General features: G+C 36.7%; 2 protein-coding genes across 2 annotated transcripts; one reads left to right on the top strand and one right to left on the bottom strand.

Annotated features, from left to right (window-relative positions):
• Positions 1-3,638: 3,638 nt before the first annotated feature.
• LOC117323845 (mucin-4-like) lies at positions 3,639-9,858 on the bottom strand. Its single transcript, XM_033879332.1, has one exon. It carries the CDS (start codon positions 9,532-9,534, stop codon positions 6,271-6,273), a length of 3,264 nt encoding a protein of 1,087 aa, XP_033735223.1. The 5' UTR covers positions 9,535-9,858; the 3' UTR covers positions 3,639-6,270.
• Positions 9,859-10,013: 155 nt separating this feature from the next.
• Positions 10,014-19,783, top strand: LOC117323852 (26S proteasome non-ATPase regulatory subunit 10-like). The gene is made up of 6 exons (XM_033879346.1): positions 10,014-10,142; positions 14,605-14,703; positions 15,877-16,023; positions 17,142-17,308; positions 17,662-17,743; positions 19,287-19,783. The coding sequence occupies exons 1-6, from the start codon at positions 10,041-10,043 to the stop codon at positions 19,356-19,358; spliced, it is 669 nt and encodes a 222-aa protein (XP_033735237.1). The 5' UTR covers positions 10,014-10,040; the 3' UTR covers positions 19,359-19,783.
• Positions 19,784-20,889: the final 1,106 nt, after the last annotated feature.

The following is a 20,889-nucleotide window of genomic DNA, read 5'->3' as shown; positions in this document are numbered from 1 at the left end:
AGGTCTAAATATCGAGTTTACCATTAGCGTCAAAGATCAACAATTGGTACAGGTCTAAATCGATTTCACCCTTTAAGTCAAAGTTTAAAAACTGGTACAGGTATAAAGGTCTCAATACCGAGTTTACCCTCAGTGTCAAGGTATAACTGGTAAAGGTCTCAATACTCAGTTTACCCTCAGTGTCAAGGTATAACTGGTAAAGGTCTCAATACCGAGTTTACACTCAGTGTCAAGGTATAACTGGTAAAGGTCTCAATACCGAGTTTACCCTCAGTGTCAAGGTATAACCGGTAAAGGTCTAAATATCGAGTTTACCCTCAGTGTCAAGGTATAACTGGTAAAGGTCTCAATACCGAGTTTACCCTCAGTGTCAAGGTATAACTGGTAAAGGTCTCAATACCGAGTTTACCCTCAGTGTCAAGGTATAACTGGTAAAGGTCTCAATGTCGAGTTTACCCTCAGTGTCAAGGTATAACTGGTAAAGGTCTCAATACCGAGTTTACATCAGTGTCAAGGTATAACTGGTAAAGGTCTCAATACCGAGTTTACCCTCAGTGTCAAGGTATAACTGGTAAAGGTCTAAATATCGAGTTTACCCTCAGTGTCAAGGTATAACTGGTAAAGGTCTCAATACCGAGTTTACCCTCAGTGTCAAGGTATAACTGGTAAAGGTCTCAATACCGAGTTTACCCTCAGTGTCAAGGTATAACTGGTAAAGGTCTCAATGTCGAGTTTACCCTCAGTGTCAAGGTATAACTGGTAAAGGTCTCAATATCGAGTTTACACTCAGTGTCAAGGTATAACTGGTAAAGGTCTCAATATCGAGTTTACACTCAGTGTCAAGGTATAACTGGTAAAGGTCTAAATATCGAGTTTACACTCAGTGTCAAGGTATAACTGGTAAAGGTCTAAATATCGAGTTTACCCTCAGTGTCAAGGTATAACTGGTAAAGGTCTCAATACCAAGTTTACCCTCAGTGTCAATGTATAACTGGTAAAGGTCTAAATATCGAGTTTACCCTCAGTGTCAAGGTATAACTGGTAAAGGTCTAAATATCGAGTTTACACTCAGTGTCAATGTATAACTGGTAATGGTCTCAATGTGGAGTTTACCCTCAGTGTCAAGGTATAACTGGTAAAGGTCTCAATACCGAGTTTACCCTCAGTCTCAATGTATAACTGGTAAAGGTCTCAATACCGAGTTTACCCTCAGTGTCAAGGTCTAAATACCGAGTTTACCCTCAGTGTCAAAGTATAACTGGTAAAGGTCTAAATATCGAGTTTACACTCAGTGTCAAGGTATAACTGGTAAAGGTCTCAATACTGAGTTTACCCTCAGTGTCAAAGTATAACTGGTAAAGGTCTAAATATCGAGTTTACACTCAGTGTCAAGGTATAACTGGTAAAGGTCTCAATACTGAGTTTACCCTCAGTGTCAAAGTATAACTGGTAAAGGTCTAAATATCGAGTTTACACTCAGTGTCAAGGTATAACTGGTAAAGGTCTCAATACTGAGTTTACCCTCAGTGTCAAATTATAACTGGTAAAGGTCTAAATATCGAGTTTACCCTCAGTGTCAAAGTATAACTGGTAAAGGTCTAAATATCGAGTTTACACTCAGTGTCAAAGTATAACTGGTAAAGGTCTCAATACTGAGTTTACCCTCAGTGTCAAGGTATAACTGGTAAAGGTCTCAATACTGAGTTTACCCTCAGTGTCAAGGTATAACTGGTAAAGGTCTCAATACCGAGTTTACCCTCAGTGTCAAGGTATAACTGGTAAAGGTCTAAATATCGAGTTTACACTCAGTGTCAAGGTCTAACTGGTAATGGTCTCAATGTGGAGTTTACCCTCAGTGTCAAGGTATAACTGGTAAAGGTCTCAATACCGAGTTTACCCTCAGTGTCAAGGTATAACTGGTAAAGGTCTAAATATCGAGTTTACCCTCAGTGTCAAGGTATAACTGGTAAAGGTCTCAAAACTGAGTTTACACTCAGTGTCAAGGTATAACTGGTGATGGTCTCAATGTGGAGTTTACCCTCAGTGTCAAGGTATAACTGGTAAAGGTCTAAATATCGAGTTTACACTCAGTGTCAAGGTATAACTGGTAAAGGTCTCAATACTGAGTTTACCCTCAGTGTCAAAGTATAACTGGTAAAGGTCTAAATATCGAGTTTACACTCAGTGTCAAGGTATAACTGGTAAAGGTCTAAATACTGAGTTTACCCTCAGTGTCAAATTATAACTGGTAAAGGTCTAAATATCGAGTTTACCCTCAGTGTCAAAGTATAACTGGTAAAGGTCTAAATATCGAGTTTACACTCAGTGTCAAAGTATAACTGGTAAAGGTCTCAATACTGAGTTTACCCTCAGTGTCAAGGTATAACTGGTAAAGGTCTCAATACTGAGTTTACCCTCAGTGTCAAGGTATAACTGGTAAAGGTCTCAATACCGAGTTTACCCTCAGTGTCAAGGTATAACTGGTAAAGGTCTAAATATCGAGTTTACACTCAGTGTCAAGGTATAACTGGTAATGGTCTCAATGTGGAGTTTACCCTCAGTGTCAAGGTATAACTGGTAAAGGTCTCAATACCGAGTTTACCCTCAGTGTCAATGTATAACTGGTAAAGGTCTAAATATCGAGTTTACCCTCAGTGTCAAGGTATAACTGGTAAAGGTCTCAATACTGAGTTTACACTCAGTGTCAAGGTATAACTGGTAATGGTCTCAATGTGGAGTTTACCCTCAGTGTCAAGGTATAACTGGTAAAGGTCTCAATACCGAGTTTACCCTCAGTGTCAAGGTATAACTGGTAAAGGTCTCAATACCGAGTTTACCCTCAGTGTCAATGTATAACTGGTAAAGGTCTAAATATCGAGTTTACCCTCAGTGTCAATGTATAACTGGTAAAGGTCTAAATATCGAGTTTACCCTCAGTGTCAAGATATAACTGGTAAAGGTCTCAATACCGAGTTTACCCTCAGTGTCAATGTATAACTGGTAAAGGTCTCAATACCGAGTTTACCTTCAGTGTCAATGTATAACTGGTAAAGGTCTCAATACTGAGTTTACCTTCAGTGTCAATGTATAACTGGTAAAGGTCTCAATACTGAGTTTACCTTCAGTGTCAATGTATAACTGGTAAAGGTCTAAATATCGAGTTTACCCTCAGTGTCAATGTATAACTGGTAAAGGTCTAAATATCGAGTTTACCCTCAGTGTCAAGATATAACTGGTAAAGGTCTCAATACCAAGTTTACCCTCAGTGTCAAGGTATAACTGGTAAAGGTCTAAATATCGAGTTTACCCTCAGTGTCAAGGTATAACTGGTAAAGGTCTCAATACCGAGTTTACCCTCAGTGTCAAGGTATAACTGGTAAAGGTCTCAATACCGAGTTTACCCTCAGTGTCAAGGTATAACTGGTAAAGGTCTCAATACCGAGTTTACCCTCAGTGTCAAGGTATAACTGGTAAAGGTCTAAATATCGAGTTTACCCTCAGTGTCAAGGTATAACTGGTAAAGGTCTAAATATCGAGTTTACCCTCAGTGCCAAAGTTCCACCACTGTTACAGGTCTAAAGGTCTCATGTAATGCCCCCTTATTAAAAAATCACATCAGAAACATGCCAACATTCATATATTATTTTTCTTCATTTTTAATTTTCATGTTTGGAAATATTTTAAGGAAATGAAATATAGCAAATGAAATTATATTTTATTCATACGTTTACAGCACATAGAAATCATGTATTGCAAACAATTCTATAAAAATACACAAAAGGTACATTGTACATGTAGTTGTCATTGAATATGGCACAAACATATAACATTTATAGGTGTAAGTATATGATATACACATTGTCATGGTCAGCATAAATACTCTATTCACCCTAATACAACAGCTTTGGATATTATTCAATAATTTAAATTATTGATATCAATAAAAAAATAATCTTATTTATTGATATCATTAATTTGAATACTTGTTATCATTAATTCAAATTACTGATATCATTAATTCAAATTATTGATATCATTAATTCACAAATATTTGGGAAAATGACTGCTCCCTCTAAGAATGTCCAAAATGGCGGTTCTCATTGAATGTGGCAATTTAAAAAAAAATCATATTTTTTTTATAGCCAAAACATTTATTATGTATTTTATCTCATTAAATGATAACAGTAATATGGATCAGTTCTCGATCTAACTTTAAAGAGGTAAATAATTGTCAAAACAAACAGCAATTGCTATATATAGTTCATCTTAGGTTTTAAGTGTAATCCTGCACAAAATGGGGATAAATAATTATTTACTGCGGCTACCACACGCATTCATGATATCAATAATTCGAATTCATGTTATTTAATTCTGTACATTTAATGATATTAATAAACGGATTTAGTGATATCAATAATTCAAATTAGTGATATCACTAAATGAATTAATGATAACACTAATTTAATTTATTGATATGATTAATTCAATTAAGTGATATCATTAATTCATTAAGCGATATCATTTAATAGAATTAGTGATATTACAGAACTGACAGAGACCCCTTCACAAAATGTTAGGTTTACATTTGCATTCTCTTCAACATGAAATTAGCTACATATATGATGTAGCCATATTGAACAGAGGTATCTTTACTAAACAACAGGTTTACATCTGTTTTCTATTCGACATACATAACCTACATGTAGCTATAATTATTTTTTCCCCCTTTACAAAATATTAGGTTTACCAACACATAAAGCAATCATGACCCGAGGTACAAATGTAGCTCACAACCAGTAAATTCACATAAAAAGCAGGATGTTTGCTATTATTTTATGGATAGTGTTAACACAATGAGATATGATATCACCACAGATAGACAATACTACCACAGAGGTGGAACAATATAGGTCTGTTGTAAGTCATTCATTTACACTCATTACATTACAAAGTATCATAGACTTATAGAGTCCCTCTGATGTACAGTTGTGACAAATGGTATCAAATATCAAAATGTATTAGCACTGTATTCCCCCAGGAAAGCTAAATACTGGTATTTATATAGGAATATTATAAATATATATCAGTACATATCATAGTCCTTAAAAACACACTACAGAAGTTTACTGGGGTAAAATATTAATTAACAACCCATCACATGCTCAACTGCTGTTAATCAATGGTTATTGAGAAGTTGAAAATGTAAATTGTTTGCTTCAAACAGTTGATACACAACAGATGACAGATGAAGGACGGCAATGGACAAAAGGCAATTGGAATAAAAAAAAAGTTCCTCCAGAGCTTCAATAGTAGGCAGTGCATTGATCACACAAATTACCTGAACACAGCATACTGACCACACAATAAAGAATTACCATGCACTCAGTATACTGACCACACAATAAAGAATTACCATGCACTCAGTATACTGACCACACAATAAAGAATTACCATGCACTCAGTACTGACCACAAAATAGAGAATATTATCTTGAAAGCAGAAATCATAATAATGTAAAAGTTACTTAATTGTTACGATGTATATCACCTCTTGTTGACAGAGATGAAAGTGCATAATATTGTGGGTCCAATTACTGTGGCAGGAAATAAAAATATGTATGAAAACCCACACGGTGAAAGGCAAGTGTACTATATACCATCAAATCGGCCTCAAACAAGAGGCCCAGAGTGCCTGTATCCCTCACCTGGTTGGATATGACCAAAAGTCAAAATATGTTCATATTCAATTTGTTAATAGCTTTATTTGTTGATGTCAAAAAATGCTATTTATGGTTATGGGGAAAATATCACAACTGCTTCAAAGACAAAACACAGAAACATTCATTTGTACTACATTTATTTTGAATCCCTACCCCAAAGAGGGATGCTACATTTCAAATATGAGCAATATCCCATACATAGTTTTAGAGAAGTCATTTATATCATATATATATTGGCCCATTTGTACAATTTTGAATCTCCACCCCATAATGATATGCTACCTTAGGACTAGGCGAGCTAAAAATTATTGAAGCACTTAAACTGCATCCTGGATACATACAAGTAGAATTTTTTAACTATCAGCTGACTGGAGAAATTAACCCCCAATATGTATTTCTTAGTAACAAGCATCTCATAGATTGTAAGAAACATGGCCATATACTGATGTTAGCAGAATATATTTGTCTGTTAGAATTACATTATATTTACATTGTACATGTTAGCACTACATGTATTCATATCAGATCATAACAGCAAACTATACATAGGCTTACTTTGTTGTACAGAATTTGATTGTTGTGGTGGGTTTTGTTGTGTAGCGGTAGGATTTGACTGTTGTGGTGGGTTTTGTTGTGTAGCGGTAGGATTTGACTGTTGTGATTGTTGTTGTGTAGCAGTAGGATTTGACTGTTGTGATGGGTTTTGTTGTGTAGCGGTAGGATTGGACTGTTGTGATGGGTATTGTTGTGTAGCGGTAGGATTGGACTGTTGTGAAGGGTTTTGTTGTGTAGCGGTAGGATTGGACTGTTGTGAAGGGTTTTGTTGTGTAGCAGTAGGATTTGACTGTTGTGATGGGTTTTGTTGTGTAGCGGTAGGATTGGACTGTTGTGAAGGGTATTGTTGTGTAGCGGTAGGATTGGACTGTTGTGAAGGGTTTTGTTGTGTAGCGGTAGGATTGGACTGTTGTGAAGGGTTTTGTTGTGTAGCGGTAGGATTGGACTGTTGTGAAGGGTTTTGTTGTGTAGCAGTAGGATTGGACTGATTGTGAAGGGTATTGTTGTGTAGCAGTAGTTTTGGACTGTTGTGATAGATTGGACTGTTGTGAAGGGTTTTGTTGTGTAGCAGTAGGATTTGACTGTTGTGAAGGGTTTTGTTGTGTAGTGGTAGGATTGGACTGTTGTGATGGGTTTTGTTGTGTAGTGGTAGGATTGGACTGTTGTGTGGGACTGGACTGTTGTGTAGGACTGGACTGTTGTGTAGGACTTAATTGATTAACAGAATATGGTTTTGAAGGTATTGACTTGTATGAAAATTTAGTGTCAATTAGGGAGAACCCAGGAGCAGCACCTCCTACCTTTAAATTACATGAGGTGTCTAATGGATCAGTTCTAACAGGGTCGAGATGTCTATTAACTGATACACCTGAAGGATCACAAGTATCAGAAACACTAGCCGAGGATAGTTTGTCACTGCTTTCCTTACTGATGTCCACCTTGTCCAAATCATTAGCTTCAAAGTTTCTTCTGTTATGATCTGGAGACTTGGATTTCTTTTTGAATGAGGTAATAGGACTTGTAAAAGGGTCCAATCCACTGGTGGATGCTGCCTTTGATTTGCCAACACGATCATCCACATCTTTCTTCAAAGTACTTGTCTGAGTTGGTGAAAACTGAGACATGTTAATTGCAGTTAGACAAAAAGATTGTCCACTTTCTTTTCCCGTAGAAGAGTTTGGATTAACCTGTAGACTGGGAGAACATTTGTCTGATAAAATAGTTGAATTGTTTGGTGATTTTGGTGGGTAAGAAAACCTTGGTAGTTGATGGAGCTGCCTTTGTCCATTGTTAATTGATTTGGAAACATTACTTGAACTGCAACCTTTAGATACTGCATTTGCCAAATTTCTTGAATTTTGCAGTTCGCTCTTGACCACACGATTTTGAATACCAGGAGGCACGGCTCCATCACTGGGCTGTGTTTTTGGTATGGCATCCTGTGCTACAACCACTTCTGAATGGGACTGCCTCAATGGAATGTCTTTCAGTAAGTGCCATGAAACCTCAGAGAATGGCGACGCCGTCATTTCTGGCAGCATTTTCTCAGCAGAAGGAGTATACTGTATAGGAGGTCCTACCTTTATGAATTGGATGTCTTTTGAAAGAGATGATGTAGAGTCAGTACTGTCATATTTATTTTGGGGAAAGTCTGATCCTTTTTGCTGTAGTATTTCATGCATGGTATATGGCTCTGTCACACTCTGTCGAGGTTTGGGTGGTGGCTGATAGGCCTCAGGTACGATACATAGTTTCTGCATTTCTTCATGGTCCAAAGGAGAGATAAAAGTATCCTCCTCTCTGTCAGAATTGTCCTGAACAGAGCTTTTTCTACTCTTGGCACCCTCCCTAGCCATTGCACGCTCACGTAGAAAACTTTGTGTTCTTTGTTTTTCCTTTCCAAGGATTTGATCATGGTCCCGTGTAAATTCATGATAAGACACACCCTGTGGATCAGTAATTGCATGGTTAGTTTTGTCATTCTGATACCCTAATATTTTGTTTTTGTCACTGTCTACCAACACCTTTGAGCCAATTGGTAGTGAAGAAGAATCAGATTGTACTGAAGCTGTAGGGCAGTATTTAAATTTGACATCTGTTTCCTGCACACAATTCAAATAAGGAGATGTAGGGCTTGTTGGCATGGGCATTTCTACTTGAGAGACACTGTCCCATGCTTGCACTTCATAATCTCCAGATGAAATAGTTGAACTTGTATGAGAAACATTTTCACTCAGCGACATTGGAAACACTGATTCATCATCTACTGGCCTTAATGTTGCTTCATATGGAGGTAATTCTTCATCTTCCTCTATAGGTAAAGGAGGTTGGAAACTTTCAAACTCAGCATCAGGTCTTAAAGAATCATACCTGCTGCCTCCAACAGTGTGTGATGGTAGCTCTGCACTGTTCACACTCATCAAGTTTGATCCAACCTCTGGGATCCTTGATGCATCAGATATGAGTGGAACACTTGCAGATGAAACTGTATGTGATGGTGAACGTGCAGCATTCAGTCTGTTTTCCCTTTGATGACTCTGACCTTGTCTTTGTTCATCAGGGACTTCACATTGTGGTGCTCGATTGATCACTGAATCTTTGCTATGGTTGGAGTTTTCATGGTTTCTACTTCTTTGTCTTCGTCTGTGTTTTCGGTGCCTACCACTTGAATTTTCTCCAGAATTTGTTGCCCCTAGAAGTGTTTGACTGCTACTTGTGCTGTTACGACTTGCTCGGTGTCGGTTTGCCTGATTTTCTTGTTTTATTTGTCTGAGATGCTTTGCATGTTGTCTTTTTATTACCCATTCATTCCAATATAAATGCTTCAAACAGACAACAGTTGTTGCCAGGCATGTGGCGAATTGAACCACAGCTAGTGCCAGCAAAAATCCATGGACAAGCTTAGTGGAGCTGTAATTAATCTTCAATCTATCACTGTAAAACCCACTACTGAAGTCGAGTCCTCCAGCTGATAGCACCACCACAGGAATTGACAGAAGACATGATAGTATCGAAGCAATAAGGAATACTCTTACAATGCTCACTCCTTTCTTATTTGCTGCAAAAATACCAGAAACACCAGCAATGAAGGCAGCAGCTCCACCCCATACACCTCCTCCCATCTCGTAGCCCCATATCTTCTGTACATAACCAAGGACAGACAACACAATTTCACTCACACCAACCAATGATAGAATTATAGTCACTGCGAGAATCTGGTAATGTGGAAAGCTGAACAATAATCTCACACGAAGAGACATGCTGGGCTTTTCAATTTAGGATAAATCCCACAGTTGCATATGTTAGGCCTATCATTCACCTACAGTTTGGGTGTTCGTATCATGCATGCGGTAAGCTTAGAAATGTTACACTGTTCACATTTATATAAATACACATGGGAAACGTTCTTCAACTGTGTTGACGTCTATGCAATTCGTCATGCTGACATGCGTCAACTGTCAGTTGACCAGGACAACGTCACTTAGCCATATTTACTGTTTTCAACCATGACAATCGCGCAGAAGTTTTGGATACAAGTTGCACCTGTCCTCTGATAGACATGACATAGGTTTGTATCGTACAGATACTCCTAATTACTTGTGTAAACATTCATCCGTGTTACATACCTGTACAGGTAAGTTAGTTCAGTTTCTATGAAAAGTCTCTGTTGATTGGCTTGTCGACTCTTACAACAGCCAATCAAAACAAACGTAACAAATAATCGCATATCTGAACCGGAAGCGCTTAAAACCGGAAGTTTACAAATATGGCGGGTGATGATGTTTGTAAATTGGCGTTTGATGGACAATTAGAAATTTTGAAACAAAAGCTAAGAGACAACAATGAACTGGCAACAAAGGTGGATGAGGTGATGATATCAGAAAGTTTACCGGAATGTGTAGAGATGGATCATTTAAACATTGATTTAACATGTAAAGAAAGAGATTCTTTGAATGTACTGGTAATTAAGTGATCATAACAGTTCTACATTTCAAAATTTTAAGTTTATAAAAGGTATATGTTACTTGTAATACACCTTCCATCTTCCTTTACTGAAATAGTTGAAATTTCTGTACATGTACCCATGTGCAGGTATTTAATACTTTGAAGATCTAACATATTGGATCTGATTCCAGGTACATGTAACAGTTACAGGTAATTAACACAGATTGAGATAATGGCCTGAGGGAACAATTAATGTCATTTTTGTGATGAAATACATATACTGGCAAACTTGGGGAGGGGGAGGGCAACAGTTTTAAGCTTATATAACACATACATGTTCATGTATCTGGAGCTGTACTTGTCATTCAACACTTGAATTAGACAACACTTATATTTGTAATTTCATAATTTACTTCTATAAAGTGTACCTGCTAACAAATATAGTATATACACACGTGGACCTTAAGCCAAAGGTTTTTTTTTACAGTTCAAGCTAACATGTCTCTAAAAACAAAATTTTGGGATGCATTTTGATCAGCATTTAAGTGTTTCCCTATTGCATTAAGAAAATGATTAATTGTTCTTTACCTTAAAATGTATAACTGATGGGGATTTTACCTCTTCTTGTAATTAAAGAAAATCAGCATATAAACTATATTTATTGAATATCTTTATTGTGAAGAAAAATGTACATAGAAAAATAATTATTTTTTGATGAATCGCAAAAAAAAAACACTATAATTTTTTGAAAAACATCCACATATAGATATTATATATGGGTAGTGTTAGATGCTAATTACAGGTAGGTAAGGTAGAGGAGCCTGGCACAGCATGCATGTATAACACCTTACCTATGTATATGTATCAGAAGAGGATCAGTCTTAAGTCAAGTCCCCAATTACCTCCCCAGGGGTTCATTTATAGCATGCTGTGCCAGGCTCCTCTACCTTACCTACCTGTAATTAGCATCTATAAGGTGGTGGTGAGGTGGGGTTTGGGCTCTGGGGCCCAGGTGGCCATGGCAACAGGCATGTCTTGAGAGTACCAATTATACATACAGGTACATAACTTGTTGTGTAGATATTACATGTCTTACAGATCATAAATGAGAATATACATTTTTTTTTATTCTTGATTACCCTGGGTATGTACTATGAAATGATTTCATGGTTGAATTGAATTTAAAAGTATTTTTGTCTGATAAAATAATAAATATTGAAATATATGTACATACACTGTAGTGTACCTGAGAAAAAAATCTACAAACAGTCATCAAGGCCTAAGGTAGAATTAATCATTAATATAAAATGTATATTTTAATTACATCTAAAAAAAATAAATGAGAAGCATCAAAATTTTGAAATCAGGATGATAAACCTTAATTTTACACTATAATGAAATCTTTAAAAAAAAATTAATGATAAAAAAACTCACTACAAATCCAATTTATAGAGTTTTAATTCCTCTTGTGCAATATATATAAGAACCGCAGCCAATTTTATTTTGAGTTAATATGAGATAAAATTTTATCAACATTTAAATATACCTGGTTAAGTCAAAATGACAGATATAAGACAGTCAATTTACACAGGTCTGTATATGTAACAACTACAGGTATCTAACACAGGTGTCCAGTGGCACTGTCCATTACCTGTATAGGGGGATTTGTGGTCACACCTACTGAACGTAGTGCACTATTAGTTTACCTGTAGTTTAAATGTAGTGCACTACTAGTTTAAACGTAGTCCACTAGTACACTCAACTGTAAGAGAAAATAGAACGAGGGGTCACAACTACTCCAACAATGTTAGAGGTTTTACACCGCGAGATACTTTTGACAGGCGCTTCGCAGTCGGCAAAATCAAAACCGATAGAAAAAGGGCCGACCAGCGACCTCTTATGTTATAGGAGTAGGGTCACAACTAGAATTTGGAAAAATAACGGGAAAGGCTAAATATCAGGAAGCATTTCTTTGGAGTTCGGGTTACAGATAAAGTTGTAAATGCAGGCACATTGAACTGGTTTAAATCAGCTTTGAGTTTGAACCAACATTGGAAAGATGATGGCAGGAAGCTCAGCCCAAGTTGCTATCACACCAATTATGCTACACAGGAACTGTACATATTATTATATTTTGTGCATAATTTAAAGCTATAGGAAGCACTAAAGAGGTGCAATATAAAATAATATATAATTTGATATAACATAAATTGAATTTTTTAGAAAAGAAATAGAGGAGCTCCATTGAAAGGTGGAGAATCATTATCAAGGAGGTCCAGAAGCTGATAGCTTAGAAAAAAGACCAACGACTGATAATAACTAAGCAAGTTTACACCCACTATTTTACTTTTACTGGATTTCCAACACAGGTCAGAATTAGGTCCTCATTTGACTTGTCTCTCTGTCATTATAATTGTGTCTGACGGTGGTATCCAGGGTTAAGTTATACGGCCTTGTAGTAACAGAGCACTTCCTGTCCTTTCCAAAAACTATCCAGCTTATTCTTGAAAGAGTTTTTGGTTGTTTCAATACACACCACCTTCTCTGACAGACTGTTCCAAAGATTTGTGACTGACACTGAAACTATATTTCCTGATTTTGTGCATAGGTCTTTTTAGAGTTACCTCTCCCATGTGCTGGAAAGTATGAATCCTGTTGACTTCATTTACATTTATTGGGTTATGTATTTGTTCTGAATAGATGATAATAAAACTGGAATCCTGTTGCACTCGGCAACAATAATTCAAAAGTAATCACAACAAGCACAGGATAAACAATGAGAGTCTTTCTACCAGTATCAGGATAAATATTTAGTACAAACACTTGTCAAAGGGATGAACATGTATCTGGATATATATTTCTATTTTTTGTCATTTTTCAAGGATTTTGGAATGTTTGTAATAGTTTTGGAAAGTTTACAAATCAACAAATTCCTTAAAAAACCGAAAACTTCAAACAAAAGTTGTTTACAATAATCAAAAGAGGTGTGGTTTTCAATAGAATATACATGTACGAATATCCAAAATTTTTATGTTTTATATAGGGCACTCAATCGAAAATACAAAGAAGCTTTGCAAAATCAACCTGGAATTATATGACATCATTTTGTAGCCACAGTACTAAAACATGCCTCAATACCCCCAATTTCGGTAACATTTTAAAATGTGTATTTAAATCCAGTATTCATATGATATACATGTAAATACTGAATTTTACGTTTTTTAGGGAAACCTAGTCCCAGTGTTGTATAAGATAAGCATTCATTTTAAGATCTGCTACACTGGCATTTGGAGGTTGATGTCTGCAGGGTTTCATTCACCATCTACATTTTTTCTAATCAACAATAAAATTTTAGTCCGCTGAAACAAGGTGACTGGTTAGAATTTTAGAGTCTGTTGTTTTAGCCTATGGCCAGGTAACTCCTATGGTTAGGGCAAGAGTTTGAGGGGTCCCAGTCTGGTCATTGGTATTTTTTCTCTCCTGTATATTTGGTGCCCAACCAATAAATACCTGAAGAAGGTGATATTATATAAGATTCCTGTGTGTGACTTAGGTTGAAGAGTAAGACTTTGTTGAAGGAGGGAGGAATGTTGCAGAACTGAACTGTTCTTAATGCCAGTAGCCAGGTAGCTGAAATGGTTAGAGAGTCTAACTAGAATTTGGGGGTCCGGGTTCAAGTCCAGGTTTAGTCATTGCTTTTTTCCTTTTCTGTCACACTATTATGTACAGTTTAAGTGGAATGTTGGTAACTTGTAACTTGTTACTTTTATTTGATAATTTGCTGATCAGTTCATGGGTCTTACACAAACAAAAGAGAAAAGTATAATGTCACCTAGCTAGCTCAGGATGATGGAAAATTAGGAAAAGGACAAAGGATCCTAATAAGATCACTTTCAGAACAATTTTAAAATCTAAAATTGGGTCAACAGTTATGTAGCCTTGCAATTGGTCAATTATATAATGAACTGACATATAAAAATTTCAGTCTGAAGTTAGAATTTATCAGATCATTGACATTAAAACAAATATTTCAGGTTATAAAATGTTGTTACTTAAGCCCCCAAAAGTTTAGGAACTAATTGTTTTTACCCCAATTCTTCTTCTTTCTGCGTTTAATGTTTCTAACACATATCCACTGACCAGTGGAGGCTTCTTTGTGGAAATTTAGATGTCTGAATTAAATGAAACTTGTTTTGTGATTGGATAATTACAGACGTCTGCAAATTTGAAGTAAAACTATTAATTTTCTTTAAAATAGGTTTACTGAGGCACCAAGGGTGACAATGTGCTTACAAAAAATCCATTTTAACAAGATATACAAAAATCTAAAAGAATTTGTTGCACATACCAATATTCATTTTTCTATATTGATGTGGATTTTACAGACAAATAGGATGCCACTTCACTGGGCAGCATCAGCAGGCCACCTACCGATTGTGGAATGTCTCTTCAGATACAATGTTCCTGTAGATGCAAGAGATGAGGTACGGCAACATACAGAATTACTCTAGTCATAGATATACATGTCATATAAAGACAAGTCTAATCTGAACCCTGTATGTTAACCTATATAAACCAGACATTTCGGCCCATTAAAAATAAAACTTCAGTTTAAGTATACTCTTATAGCATCATGCTGGCTACAAAACATTAGGTTTAGTGTAAGCCAAATGAAATTGTCTTTTTGATGTTTTAACACATTGTACAATCTTTAAAGGTTGGTGGAACAACACACTGGTTAAACACTTTCCTTCCACCTAGGCAGCCAGGGCTCTTATTTCCTCCTACAAGACCCTTTGTGTGCTTCCATCTGGGACCAACCAGAGTATATGATTAATATAGATGAAGTTGACATCTATCTCTACAGGATGGTAGAATAAAATACTGTTATTTTGTATTTTGTTAACATGTAATATCCCTAGTAAAGCAGGACATTCACATGATGGATCCACATGTTTACTGTATCTCCATATGATGTTTCACATCTGAATTTCCCCCAAACACTTAGTGAATGAGGATTTATAATTTTTCTTTTCACTTTCCTTTTTTTTCATTTTAACATTGGAGATTTTAATGGTGTAATTAAATAAGGGTTTGGGGAGCTGAAGAGCAGTGTCAAAAAGGGGATCATGTAGACAATAAATGTTTGCTTCCAGTTTTGCCCTTACAGCTGTCCTAGTTATTTGGTCCTCCATCAGCTCATTCACGGAACGAGGACACACAATTTCCCTACCCAGTACAATTACATAAGTAACATGAATCATCTAGTCCACTGACACCAGGATTAGCCTCTGGTATGCCCTGCCCTAGGAAATGTAGCCCCTGGGTCTGTCTGTCCATCCATAGGAAACTTAATTCCTTGGTCAGAAGATGGAAGCAACTGGGATCCCAATAATGAATTACCCTAATCTTACTTCAATGGAGAATTAGACCCAGGATCAGATGTGTTTGAGATTTGTTGCAGCCATGGTCTCTAGCTGCATGGCCCTGCCTCGTAGGACTTATTTGCCATACTTTCTTTTATGAAGATAATTCATTATTATCGCTTGAATGTCCTGGTAAGTGATACAGACCCTCCGAGTAACATAGCACTATAGAATGTTCAATTGGCTTTTCCTGTTTATGGATATCAACTTTTGTATTTTGTTTATTTTCAGTCGAATTGGTCGGCATTGATGATAGCATCCTCAGCAGGAAGGGACCAGATTGTCTCCCTTCTTCTGGGAGCAGGGGCGCAAGTGAATGCTGTCAATCAAACAGGCCAGTGTTCACTTCACTATGCAGCCTCTAAGAATAGATATGAGGTATTTGTCTGTATATATAGCAAATATTCAAGAAATCATAAAGTTTTTGTGGAGATGTTTTTGTCATTGAGCCAGGACACACAATTGTATTTAGATGTCTTATTCAATGGCATATTTTATTTAAATTTTAAATAAAAAAAAAAAGTTGATACAATTTCATGTAACAATTTCTATTTGATAATTTCATACATGCATTGGAAAATGACATCTGTTATAAGTACCCTAGCTGCGATAACGTAGCTCTGGACGACGGTCGGACAATTTCTGATAGATGGTCGTTACCTGCTCGAGAGCAGTGTAAGCAGGGTATGAATATTCATTCTATAAGTACTCCACTTGGGAAAGGGGAGACACTATAGCTTTTGAGTTGTGTCCATCTGCCCTTCTATGCATCCTTCTGCCTGTCAGTCCATCCCTCTACACTTAATGTTGTTTGGCTCTTTCTCTGTCACTGGAACTTCATACTTAGGACATGGCTAACCTAGGTGGTGTGTGTCATGCACCAGAAGTAGGTAGTAAGTCCCTCAGACCTACCTTGTTACATTTTGACCTTTGATTACATCAAAGAAAAAGTTTGTTATACCATACCTCCTACAGTACTACCGGATATTTACTGAAATATCATATTTGGGTTGTGTTCTCCTAGATGGGGCAGTGTGTCATGTACCAAAATTAGGTCATTCTGACCTACATTTTAACCTTTGACCTCTTTTCCCTGTGACTTTTCTGTTATCATCTTTGGATGTAATGTGCAGCGTCGGTTCACGTTTTATATTTAGATGTTTATTACATACTTTACTTAGAATTGTTGGTGCAACTGAGCAGATTTGATGGGAATTAACTGATGAAGATCAATCCATAAGGGATAATGAAGTTTAGCTTGATAATGTTTTAGATATATAAACAAAATTATGCATAGGCTTTAAGATAAATAATACATGTACATACCAACAATTGCAATTCGGATGCGACGGATCTGTCACCCAATCAGTGTGTTAAATTAGTTCTAACATTAAGTCATCATCTGTGCTTTCTTGGCATATAGTTTCATATCTGTGGGGGTACTGTAATTTGCGGAACAGCACGCAATATTAATTCTTTAATGTTTTACTTTAAAGATTGCCGAGATGTTGTTACAGTATGGAGCCGACTCTAACATTGCTGACCAATACCTACATACACCTCTTCATAGGGCTGCTTCTAAAGGCCACGTCAAACTGACCAAACTCTTACTCCAGTACAATGTGGATGTGAATGCCAGGGACTCCGAGGGAAATACCCCGTTGTAAGAGTTTATATCCTCAAGTCTTATCCCGACATTATCAAGTGGTCACCTTGTTTATAGTGTTATATACTGTAAAAGTGGAAATATTTGCGGTGTGGAAAATTTTCGCTTATTTCGCAATCAGTAAACCTCCGCGAAAATTTCCACACGCGAATATATAAACACATGAAAATACTAAATATAAAAGATACAAGTTAGCGCAAAAATATCTTGACGGCGCGAAAATATCCACACCGCGAACGCTTTGGAAGCTGGCTAAGCGAAAATTTCCACACGCGAAAATATCCACTTTTACAGTATAAGATATGTTTAAGTTTTTGTTACATTATTCCATTATGTACAATGTTTTTCAGACACTTGGCTTGCGAGGAAGAGAGGACTGAGGTAGCTTTACTGCTAGTGGGACAGGGTGCACAGATAGAACTTCTCAACAAGGTACTCTTATAAATTCTACGGAAACTTTCTAATATACAGGTATACATAAACATCCTGTTGATGTCCATCAACACTGGCTGAAATGGTCCTATAACTAAACAGTGATGAACGAACAAGTGGTGCTTATCTGGTTTCAGTAATATAACAGATCTCAAAATGCAGATTTAGAATAAAAATGATCAAAACATTGTCCATGTGTACTGTATATTATATGTACATGTACTAATTCTAAAATATATGACAATACCATTGTTTTATATAGACATATGTTGATTTTGACTGTCCTTGCTACACATAGCACCGCAGACCTGAAGTATAACCTATGTGTAGTTAAATATGGGTCAAAATCATTATGATGGCCAGTGACATAAGGATTGACAGGGTGAATGAAGTCCTTGTAAATCAGTAGAAGTTGGTAAAAGGAAGCAATGGATGGACAAAGTATTGTACTCTTGAGGGTTGGTTGGTAATTCAGGATCTCTAGAGCTAACAAGGTTGGTTGGTAATTCAGGATCTCTAGAGCTAACAAGGTTGGTTGGTAATTCAGGATCTCTAGAGCTAACAAGGTTGGTTGGTAATTCAGGATAGATATCTAGAGCTAACAAGGTTGGTTGGTAATTCAGGATCTCTAGAGCTAACAAGGTTGGTTGGTAATTCAGGATCTCTAGAGCTAACAAGGTTGGTTGGTAATTCAGGATCTCTAGAGCTAACAAGGTTGGTTGGTAATTCAGGATATCTAGAGCTAACAAGGTTGGTTGGTAATTCAGGATCTCTAGAGCTAACAAGGTTGGTTGGTAATTCAGGATCTCTAGAGCTAACAAGGTTGGTTGGTAATTCAGGATAGATATCTAGAGCTAACAAGGTTGGTTGGTAATTCAGGATCTCTAGAGCTAACAAGGTTGGTTGGTAATTCAGGATCTCTAGAGCTAACAAGGTTGGTTGGTAATTCAGGATCTCTAGAGCTAACAAGGTTGGTTGGTAATTCAGGATATCTAGAGCTAACAAGGTTGGTTGGTAATTCAGGATCTCTAGAGCTAACAAGGTTGGTTGGTAATTCAGAATCTCTAGAGCTAACAAGGTTGGATGGTAATTCAGGATCTCTAGAGCTAACAAGGTTGGTTGGTAATTCAGGATCTCTAGAGCTAACAAGGTTGGTTGGTAATTCAGGATATCTAGAGCTAACAAGGTTGGTTGGTAATTCAGGATATCTAGAGCTAACAAGGTTGGATGGTAATTCAGGATCTCTAGAGCTAACAAGGTTGGTTGGTAATTCAGGATCTCTAGAGCTAACAAGGTTGGATGGTAATTCAGGATATCTAGAGCTAACAAGGTTGGATGGTAGACTACATCAACAGTTTTTTTTTTCTTTTGGTTTCCTTTAACAAAATTCTTCATTATAAGTGAATGAAGTCAGGTTTGTTATTGGGATGTTTTACAGTCAATAAACTGGCATACAACACCATATACAATGTATTATACTTACTTTATCTGTGAACATTGTCAGAAACACTCAATGTCTCATGGAATGGTTCTTTGTTTTCAGGAAGAGAAATCACCTATTGACTTGGCAAAACCAGGACTTCAGAGATCTCTTCAAAATGCCAGTCAAACGTGACAGCAATTCATCACTTAGGGCAGTTACATCTCACAGAGCTGTATTGTGTAGAGGACATTAACTACAATGGACAGAAAACTGTTTTTACTGATGATATTGTGATTGGATATCTCCAGAAACAGTTGTAACAGAAGTTGTGATTGGATATCTCCAGAAACAGTTGTAACAGAAGTTGTGATTTGATATCTCCAGAAACAGTTGTAACAGAAGTTGTGATTGGATATCTCCAGAAACAGTTGTAACAGAAGTTGTGATTGGATATCTCCAGAAACAGTTGTAACAGGAATCTGTGCATCATTGGTACTGTGTTGATGACCAGCATAGCCGCGTGCTTCACTTATTTTACTGCAATATAAATGTTATTGTTTTTGTGAAATGAGAATGACATGTGTTTTGTTATTGATGAAATAAAAGCTAGACATGGTCATTGTACTTTACTTGTATGTACAAATGTATTGTTGTATGGGTGTAGATGGGTGGGGTGTATATATACCCTGTTGTATTATTGGGTTTTTTAAAATTCCAACTTCGAATTCAGTTAGTTACCACGAACACTTATCAGATTTGATTTCCTTTCATGTATTTATTAACTAGTTAATAAAATGGATTAAATTACTACTTCATACATGAAGGTGACCATGAAATCTCTTGTACAATATATAGCCACTACTGACCAGTTTGGTGTGGTGTCATGCCACTTCGTGAATATCTTCTGTGATAATGCCAAAGAAGGCTTGCGAAATGTGACCTTGACCAATATTTCAAGTTATTGCATCAACTTTGTTGCTACTGATAACGAAGATGCTGATAAATAGAAATATTGACATCTCTCCCTTCTTCAGCTTAGTAAACTCTGACTTCAAATAAATTAGCATATACATGTACGCAGTGAAAAAAAGCTCAGCGGACTAATAAACGCGGGAATCGGTAACATAATTATGACGTCGTCTATTTGTGACTTTACTGGAACGTCAACTAGACAACAACATTTTGAAAGAAGTGGTCAATGAAATTTTAGCATTTTCTCGTGTTACCCGATGATCTGTGCACAAAAAGCTAACGTCAAGTGAATATTTTGTCAAAAGCTTAACTGAATATTGCGGAAATTGGTGAATATTTAACTTCTTCACGAGTGAGCTGACAACAAATTGCTGAAGCATACAGTTCTTGAGAACATTTGACCACATCACTACTTAATCTGTGTCAATACACACTGTGCTTGACAACCATAGTTAATCTGAGATGGAAATTGCGGAATGTGACAAAAAATGTTGAGTTGTTTCTTTTCATTTTATCAACAATACTGTTGTCTTTACATAGATTCACTGGCCGCAACACACACTGAATTTTGTTTCTTTGAACTGTATTTAAACGATTTGTTTGATGTAAATGTATGGATTGCACCTCATTTTGACTGTGTATACGGTAGAATGCCCGCAGTTGACAACAAACATATCCTATGGAATGCTAACACACTGACCATAGGAAATGTTTGTTGCCAACTGTGGGCAGACTATCGTATACTCAGTCA

The sequence above is a fragment of the Pecten maximus genome, chromosome 1, assembly GCF_902652985.1.
Source record: "Pecten maximus chromosome 1, xPecMax1.1, whole genome shotgun sequence".
Taxonomy (NCBI): domain Eukaryota; kingdom Metazoa; phylum Mollusca; class Bivalvia; order Pectinida; family Pectinidae; genus Pecten; species Pecten maximus.
This window is presented reverse-complemented; position numbering and strand designations above follow the sequence as displayed.